This window comes from Helianthus annuus, chromosome 17, assembly GCF_002127325.2.
Source record: "Helianthus annuus cultivar XRQ/B chromosome 17, HanXRQr2.0-SUNRISE, whole genome shotgun sequence".
NCBI lineage: Eukaryota > Viridiplantae > Streptophyta > Magnoliopsida > Asterales > Asteraceae > Helianthus > Helianthus annuus.
The window spans coordinates 157,351,794-157,361,419 of NC_035449.2; the positions used below are offsets into that span (position 1 = coordinate 157,351,794).

Genomic DNA, 9,626 nt, shown 5'->3' on the forward strand with positions numbered 1-9,626 from the left:
ATTATAGAGGAGTGAGACAACGGCCGTGGGGAAAGTTCGAGGCGGAGATTCGAGATCCGAATAAGAAATGATCGTTGAGTGATGATAATGGTGGTGGTTGTGGCAGGGATGGTTGTGGCAGTGGTGGTTACGGTGAAGTGGTGAGGGTTATGTTGAAGGTGGAGATAGTGGTGGTGGTGTGGAGTGGGGAAGATGAAGTGGGTAGGGTGGGTGGTGGGTCCCACATAAATTGTAAAATATTAATTATATTTCTTTTAATTTTTTAGTTATTAATTTGACAGTAAGGGTATCTCTGTTATTTCACACGCACCTAACACCAAAAACTAACCCCCATCGATGCCAGGGACTATTCGGGAACGAAACTAAAAAACTTGGGGACTATAGGTGTAATTTTAAAAAGTTAGAGACTAAAGGTGAAAAATGGACAAACCACAAGGACTATTCGAGCATTTTTCTCTTATTATTTTATTATTGTGAGTCCCCATATATAAAATCTTCTCTACATTAATCTTTCAATGGTTTTAGCATTTTATAAAAAAAAGTTCTAAAACTTAAATAAGTAAGGTATCAGAAGATAAATTAAAAGCTTAGATAATAACAAACTTCACACACATTTTGTTTTGCAAAAGTAATGTAATAAGTTGACTAGCAATAGGAAAACAAGTAGTCTAGCTTGACATGTACAAAAGTAAGTTTAAATTGACTTTAGTATATACGAGAATTTTAGATGTGTTACCTTAAAATATGCACCACACATGTATAAACAATGCTAAATAACTACATAGCACTTGTATACCTAAAATCAAACTATATATATTTGGAAAATGTTTAAAAACCAATGGTTTTAATGGCTACCTTAGACCTACAATCAAAGCGTCACACTACTACGATGACTAAAAATTGCAAAAATGTGACGCATAATAACTGCAAGACATGTGAAAGCTGGGCATAACACTGCAAGGCTATAATAAAGTCATGGTGAGCATGTGATGTTTGTCGATCACGCCCACATCATCATAGACATTTGTATAAATCTCGAATTTTCTTGCCTCGTTCGTCAAGTTTCTATATTACTCATTAAACAATATAGTAAGTTTACGGCACATGTGTATATACATATACACATATATTTACATAACTGCATAAATATGCATTTATACATATATGTGTATTAGGCAGGGTTCATGATATACATATACAAATATATTTACATACATGCATAAATATGCATTTATACAAATATGTGTTTTGGGTAGGGTTCATGATAAAACACTCTTTAATGCGAAACTCGAGAAAACTCTAACTATTACTAAACCCTAAACTCTAAACCATAAGAACTAAGCCCTAAACCCCAAATAACTAAACCTGAAAAGTTAAACTCTAAAGGTTAACGTCTAAAACCTAAAAACTAATTGATATAACTAAACCCTAATAATTAAACCTTAAGCCTTAAAAACTAAACCCCAAAAAAATTCAACACAAATATCAATCGCTAGATGAAGCTGTCACGAGTTTTCTCAATAAGGAAAAGTTTTTTATGAACCTTTCCCTATGTGTATATACACATATAAAGCAATATAACTATCAAGGTGAGAATCAAGTTCTTAATAGCAATTTAACATAATTTGACAAGAAGATGGTTCCTTATGTACAACTTATGAGGATCTCAATTTTAAATACAAATTACGTAGATCATGGTCCTTGATTTTAATAAATATAAAGCAATATAACTATAAAGGTGAGAATCAAGTTCTCAATAACACCATTCAACCAAACTTGCTAGGAAGATGGTTAATTAAGTACAACTTAGGAGGAACTTAATCTTCACATAAAAATTACGAAGATCATGGTTCTTAATTTAAAAAAAAAAAAGAATTATGATGCATATTCCTTTTGAAAAAGATATGTAAATATTTAGCACTAATAGCTCCAAGATAACTTGTTTTCAACTACTCTAGCTTTAACGTCTATTCTTCATTTAAAATCGTATAAATACACCTTTTCGAGTCTAATATAGAATAATGTACGTATATGATAATAAATTTCCTCACTAACACGAACAATCAATTATAATAACCTAAAAGCATCTTTTATAACTACAATAACTTAAATTTCATATTTCGAAATCATTTAACCATGAAATTACAAGGTAGAGTGAATTCAAGTATTCAACTTCAAAATGCTCAACTCACTCATCTTCCAACACTCAAAACCACAGGTGGGTCAATCATGGCACAACATTTACAATCATAGTATGGGCTTTACACGATCCTCTAGGCCCAACATGACACACAAATTAGGGTTCTAATGTAACAAATCGTACACAAATTAATCGTCATGCATTTCTGCCCTACTTGTTCTATTCTAAAAATCACATAATCCATTCCCCTGATCTTTCGTTGTATTGTTATTTTGTCTTTTATAATTCTTTTTTTTTTCTTTTTTGTATTATTATTACAAAATTTTCAATTTTATCTCCCAGATTCCGATTATCTCATCATCAAGAATCATCAACTCATATCAAGATTTCACCAAAAACATAGGAAAAATCCCAAATTTTTCGCACCCACCTAACTCACACTCTGTTTGAGCTTCAAGATCCTTTCAATCTTGAAAAAATCAGATTTTTTTAATACCCATCTTATTATTTCAAGTTCTTTGTTGATACCCAGATTGTTTTTCGTCCGATTTCACCTCTTTTGTGAATTAGGGTTTCGTTGACTACCGTTTGACCAATCTTTTGTATCGAATTTAGTGCTTTGAGGTGATTTCTAGGGTTTCTGGGGCTGTATTAATTTGTGACATTTTGGGGGACATTGAGAAGCTTGAAGTTGACTAATTAGGGGTTGACCCATTTGGGGATTTAGGGTAAAAAGTTGTTTTTGCATGGGTGAACATGAAGGGGTGTTGCCCAATGGGCTATTGCCCAATGCAGCTCCACTGTTGGAAAATTTGGATTCTGTTAGGTGGTTAAAGGCTGAAGAGAGAACTGCTGAGCTTATTGCTTGTATTCAGCCGAATCAGCCGTCTGAAGAACGTCGGAATGCGGTTGCTAATTATGTTCAGAGACTTATTATGAAGTGCTTTCCCTGTCAGGTGATTCTTTTCCCCTGATTTTGTTCCATTTTTGTGTCGAAATTGTTTGTTGAAAGTTGTAACTTGAAAGATGTTATTGCCACATGAAGTTTTTGATTTAAGGAGACATTGTATATGACTTTATGTTATTGGTTCTATATGATCCGTTATGCATTGTGGATTTGCTTGTTGTTAGGAAACTAGTTTTTAATTCGAAAGGGTTTATATTTGCTATAGAATTGATCCTCGATGCCCAACTGTTTAGTGTTATGCCTTTTTTGGTACTATGAATACTATCTATCGGATTTGTGCTGTAACGGAAAGCATAATTAATGAATAAAAGAATACAGAACTGTCTCCCCGGGATATGCACCATGAGAAAAAGACATTAAATAGTGTGCCTCTTGCGCACGGTGCTATTGAAAAAACGCTGTGTCATGCACAAGTGGATCAAAATTGGTCAAAAGTAGGGCAGGGGAGGGAGACTCCTATGTAAAAAATGATCGAAAGGGGATGAAGAGATTATGAATAGTTTACTAGATGAAGAACGCTGATATGTAAAAGAGACGAGAGAGATGCAACTTTTGGTTGTACATAGAGCAACGCCTTGCGTATGTGAAGCACATAGGAGCAAAACAAAGCCCAACAGTGGCTAAAGTTATTTTAAAAACGAAAGCCACGCACGGCCTAAAAAATCAGAACAAATTTTAGTAGAATTCAGCAAGCTATAATCAACAGCAGCAAAACCACCCAAATGGTGTTGTTCTTTAGTTATTTTGTTTGTTCTAAATTGTTCTTGATTTCTCATGTTGTAGGTTTTTACTTTTGGATCAGTACCCCTTAAAACGTATCTACCTGATGGAGATATCGACTTAACAGCATTCAGTAACAATTCCGCTTTAAAAGACTCATGGGCTACTGAGGTTCGGGATATGTTGGAGACTGAAGAAAAAAATGAAAATGCTGAATTTCGTGTTAAGGAGGTTCAATACATTCAAGCAGAAGTATGTGACTTTTTACTTTTGATTTACGTGTGTATATATCGGGGACTTGGGGAGGTTTATCTTGAGAACTTTTAATAATGTGAGAACCCGCGATAAAAACAATCAAAATAAAAATTTATTATACTACCACTATTATTATTAAAATACAACATTAAAAATAGAATTTTCTCATTTAATGAACTCATCTCCACTCTTTAAACTACTCTTAGTATTCTTTTATGCGTGTAAATGATAAAAATCTGCACATGTGTAAATGGTATATTTACACGTGTATTTTTTTTTCTAATTTTCGAATACATGTAAATTTAATAATAATGATAAGTGTATGTTTTTTGAGTTGTTTTTTGACCAAGTTGTCATGAAATATACGAGTTCTACTTATAACCTCACCCTATATTAATATAATATTATAAATCTTATTGACTTTTGATCTTTAAACCGCAGGTGAAGATTATAAAGTGTCTTGTTGAGAACATTGTGGTAGATATATCCTTTAATCAGGTTGGAGGATTGTGCACCCTTTGCTTTCTTGAGGAGGTTTGTGGCAAATATTTTTTTGCAATCATTTCATTGCTGTAATATTATATTCATCCAACATAATCTCATAATATCAAATACGCCCATTTTCACGTTTATACTCTTTTTTTAAAACTTGCATTAGAATATGAGAGCTTAGAGTGTAAGGGGAAATAAAAGGGTATAATGGTCATATTAGGAAATGTATTTAATGAAATTAGTAAACATAACTTTTAAAGTATTTTGAATGGGTATATTTGATATTAGTTTCTTGATAGGGTTAATATGATATTAAGGGATATATATTAAATTTCTTCCCTTTCATACAACCATCGTTATTAATAGCGCTCATAGCGTAGCGTAGCACTCATGTGTCGCTATTTAATTTTGGCACCTCCATAGCGTGAATTTTTTTTTTCTGCTTTAATGTAAATAGCGGAATTTTACAGGTATAAAACAGCAGGATTTTAGGTTATTTGTTAAGCATACATATAAAACAGCGTATAAAACAGCGTATTTGGATATAATATACCTATAGAATATTTCTAAGATTTTTTCCTAGTGTGTCGCTAAACATTAAATAGCACGTGCTATTTCATTGCTATCGCTACGTAGCGTGTAGGTAGCTTGTTGCTAATGCTATCGTCCCTATTCGCTATCAGTAACTATACATATGTAGTTATCGTGTTAGTGTTGTTATGATGACTAACTATACATATGGCAGGTTGATAATTTGATAAACCAGAACCATTTATTTAAACGTAGCATCATACTGATCAAAGCATGGTGTTACTACGAAAGCCGAATACTTGGTGCCCATCACGGGCTCATATCAACTTATGCACTCGAGACTTTGGTTCTTTACATATTTCATGTTTTCAACAATTCCTTTGCCGGCCCTCTCGAGGTTTATTGATTTACAAACACCATTTACCTTAAGTTTATTATTTTATTGTTTACATATTTGAATAACTGCGTTTCATTTGCAGGTTTTATACCGTTTTCTGGAGTTTTTTAGTAATTTCGATTGGGAATATTTTTGTGTTAGCCTTTGGGGTCCCGTGCCAATAAGCTCACTTCCAGATGTGACAGGTAATAGTTTACGATGTTTTTTTTATTTAAAGTACACAGATAGTCCCTGCGGTTGACCAAAATTTTGGATTTAGTCCTTAGCCTTCGAAAAGTACATGGATGGTCCCTATGGTTTGTACTTTGTAACAAATTTTGGTCCCGAACTTTTGCTAAAGGTAGGGACTAAATTCAAAACTTTGGTTAACCATATGGACCATCCGTGTACTTTTTATTTAATTTGATAATATACTGACATATTTAGGTAGTGTCGGGTTTTTTGCTGACGTGGATATTATTATTTTATAATTTAATTGTAGCTGAGTCTCCTCGTAAGGACAGTGGAGAGTTGCTGCTTAGTAAAGTGTTTCTTGACGCTTGTAGTGCTGTGTATGCGGTTTTTCCCGGTGGTCTCGATAACCAAGGGCAAACTTTTGTTTCAAAACATTTTAACGTCATTGATCCATTGCGCGTCAGTAATAATTTGGGACGAAGTGTCAGTAAAGGTATTTTCAAAACAACTCTACAAATAATGTAAATTAACCTTTTTTGTCATGATGTATGATGCACGTTTTTTTCATTTCAGGTAATTTTTATAGAATACGCAGCGCGTTTGCTTTTGGGGCGAAAAGGTTGGCAAGATTACTAGATTGCCCTCAGGAAAATCTAGTTGCGGAAATAAATCAGTTTTTTACCAACACCTGGGACCGGCATGGCAGTGGGATCCGGCCCGATGCACCTGGTACCGATTTACCGCGTCTTGGTTTACCAATTTCTGACATTCAACCCGTCGTTGAGATTCCGAAAGTCAACTCAAGTGGCAAAAAGTTCAAAGAGTTCATCGGGCGCGAGAGTGAATTTGACGACACTCATAATGCATCCCGTCAACATGCCATGTCAGCTTCTCATGCCCAAAACAAAAAGGGTCATGCAAACTTAAACAGATGGTCGAAAAATTTGACGTCGGGTCAATTGGTCAATGACGTTCAAAGGTCTCCCTTTGCGAGAACGCGGTCCAGTCCCGAATTAACGGATGATTACAAGGAGGGTCCTGTGCAAATTAGGCCTAATCGAACAGTACCCGAAAGTGAAAAAACTCAGCCCGCAAACAGGAGGAAGAACGTTGAACCTGAGTTACCGAATCATCCACAAACTCATCAAGCGTTTGACGTTTCTATCGATTCAAATAACGGGCCACAAATACATCAAGAAGAGCAAGATCTCGTGAACATGATGGCATCTTCAGGACTTTACGGGTTCAACGGGCAGGTTCATATGCCAATGGGTCATTTACCGTTCCCATTCCCACAATCGTTTATAGCGGGAATGGGATATGCACAAAAGAACTTCCCGCCAATGATTCCTGCGTTCTCGGGAATGCAGTTTCCGCACGGTTTGGTTTCTCCGCAACTAACTCATTTCTTTCCTGGACTTGGAGTGACAACCGATGAAAATTCCGTCGAGCCCGTAATTGAAAACGTAAGTTCTGTAGAAATGGAACTAGATTCAAGCTTTGAACCGGATAGAATGTCGGTGAATACAGAAAGTGTTACATCAGATACTAATAATAATAATATTCGGGCTTCTTCAGCTGGGTTAAGTTATGTTCCTCCGCCTCGCCGTGTAGGTCCGTCCGGTGGTCTGGTGAGAAATCAAAGTCAAAATCAACAGAAGTATAAAAAGGAAAAACGCGGGCCGTTAAGGGACGATAGTGATGCAGTTTCTGATGAAAGAACTGTAAGTTCGAGATTCTCGTCTGCTGCCCACAGTAACTCGTTAAAAAGTAAAACTTCATCTGAAAGTTCGTGGGATGAAACGTCCAAGGTCAACAAGTCAACAAAGGAAAAACGAGGGAAGAAACCGGTTGTCGTCTCTGCTGAGTCGTCAAGCGGGTATTTCAAAGGTAAGACCATGTTTGAAAACACATCAGTTCACCAGTCCGAAGATGATAATCACGACTCGGTTCGTCCGCCAAGTGTCGGTTCTGACACCGGACCCACAGGACCGCCACCGATACATGTTCTAAGATCTCAAGCGCCTGGTTATGAACTTGCACAAACCAGTGGACCTGACTCGATGATCCCTACGGGTCCGATAATCTTAGGTCAAAGTGGTCAAAATTCTAGACAACGGATATTTTACCCTACAGGGCCACCTGTTCCATTCTTCACAATGCTTAATTTTTACAACGGGCCATCTCAACCCGGACAGTCTGACCCATCAAGTAGCCCGTTTGGTGCAGATAATAATAATAATATGGATAATGGTGATCCGGGTCAGAATTTTCACGTTGATGGACTCGGTCTAGACCGATCTCGAGATGTTGGGCCCGATTCTTTGAGAGGGCCCACTCCTGGTGAAACCGCTGAACAGCGGAAACCCGATATTCTTAACAGTGACTTTGCCAGCCACTGGCAGAATTTACAGTTTGGTCGGTTCTGTCAAATTCCACCTCAGCCTGGGCCTCCTGTATACCCTTCACCTCTTATGGTCCCACCGGTTTATTTACAGGGCCGGGTCCCTTGGGATGGGCCCGGTAGACCCGTATCGAACATGAATCTAGTAACCCAGTTCATGAACTATGGGCCCCAGCTCGTTCCTGTTGCTGCACCGGTTTCCAGTCGACCCGCTAATGTTTACCAGCCTTACGTTGAAGATCTTCCGAGACATCGTAGTGGGACCGGGACTTATTTACCAAATCTTGTAAGTCATATCGACGTTTAATTTTCCAATCGTGAATTTTGCATGATTTTAATATTTGTTTTATTTGTCTTGCTTTGTTAGAAGGCTGCGATTAGGGACCGGAATCCTTCGGGCCCGCGAAGGGGGAACTACAACCAAGATAGGAGTGACAATCACATTGATAAAGAAGGAAACTGGAATGCTAATTCAAAATCTCGCGGTTCAGGTCCGGGTCGCAATTATAATCGTAACTACATGGATAAACCGAGTTCACGGTCCGATCGGTTGGGTGGTAATGACAGTCGGGCAGACAGGTCAGCTGGTTCATATAGACATGATACGTTTTCGGCATACCAAACTCAAAATGGCTCGTTGCATCCTAGCTCGAATCAAAGCGGTCAGGCTAACATGGCGTACGCCATGTATTCGAACCCTGGTGGACCGTCATCAAATGGGTCAACTGTTTCTTCTACGGTGACTGTTTATCCGTATGAAGATAGGATGGGCATTACTCCTCATGGTGAACAGCTCGAGTTTGGGTCATTGGGTCCAGCGAGCTTTTCTGGTGTGAACGGGCCAGCCCGGATAAATGAAGGAAGTCGTGGTAGGGGTGCATTCGAAGAACATAGATTATATGGTGGTTCTGTACGACAACGGTCTTCACCAGACCGGTCTTCATCGTCACATCACAAAAGGTAGCTTGATGTCGGAAAGATGTCCCCCTAAAGTTTTTTTTATTGTTTCAAGTGTCGTCGGGTCGAGGATATGTACTTTTGTTACATGTGTTGTGATTGTTAGATGTAGAGTTCTTTTACTTAGGCATCTACCATGTTATACATGTGCTACTGCTGCTGTCTTTTTGACTGATGATGTTAGTGGTACAGAAGACAGTTTTGTTGTACTAACTTCATTGAGAATGTTTAATGTACCATTTATAAATTATAAGAAATCAAATGAAGAAGTTTTAGTTTAGTCGCTACACAACTTGTATTGTTCCGTGTGTCGGTTTCATTCTTTTCGATACGAATTCAGTCGAACCGGTGACACTGTTGGGACGAATGAAGGTGTTGTGTCAAATGAAAAAGGTATTCCATGCTATCAAAATTAAACACATGGTAGTGTGTAATGGAGGCTGCTAATATCATGAGTGGACACTGAGCGATCTAGGTGTGGTAGCACGAGAATGCAATCGTTGAACATGATGTTGATGACACTCAATGGTGGACAACATGCGGGTTTACCCTTGTTATTGGCTTGATGGATTCACATGTAAACATTTAG

At 37.5% G+C, this 9,626-nt stretch overlaps 1 protein-coding gene across 2 annotated transcripts; it reads left to right on the plus strand.

Moving 5' to 3' along the window:
• The first annotated feature begins 2,240 nt into the window (after nt 1-2,240).
• On the plus strand, nt 2,241-9,324 carry LOC110921788. Of its 2 annotated transcripts, none has more exons than XM_022166137.2 (8): nt 2,241-3,096; nt 3,891-4,079; nt 4,524-4,616; nt 5,320-5,502; nt 5,585-5,687; nt 5,984-6,169; nt 6,250-8,366; nt 8,451-9,324. In XM_022166137.2, the coding sequence occupies exons 1-8, from the start codon at nt 2,887-2,889 to the stop codon at nt 9,042-9,044; spliced, it is 3,675 nt and encodes a 1,224-aa protein (XP_022021829.1). In that variant the 5' UTR covers nt 2,241-2,886; the 3' UTR covers nt 9,045-9,324. The 2 variants fall into 2 exon arrangements, with proteins under 2 accessions (XP_022021829.1, XP_022021828.1); XM_022166136.2 differs by having other exon boundaries at nt 2,243-3,096; nt 8,448-9,324.
• Nucleotides 9,325-9,626: the final 302 nt, after the last annotated feature.

Coding starts and splice junctions, on each gene's coding strand:
- LOC110921788 (XM_022166136.2), top strand. CDS start 2,887: ATGGGTGAACATGAAGGGGTGTTGCCCAATGGGCTATTGCCCAATGCA. Junction 3,097..3,890: donor TGAAGTGCTTTCCCTGTCAG/GTGATTCTTTTC, acceptor CTCATGTTGTAG/GTTTTTACTTTTGGATCAGT. Junction 4,617..5,319: donor CCCTTTGCTTTCTTGAGGAG/GTTTGTGGCAAA, acceptor TACATATGGCAG/GTTGATAATTTGATAAACCA.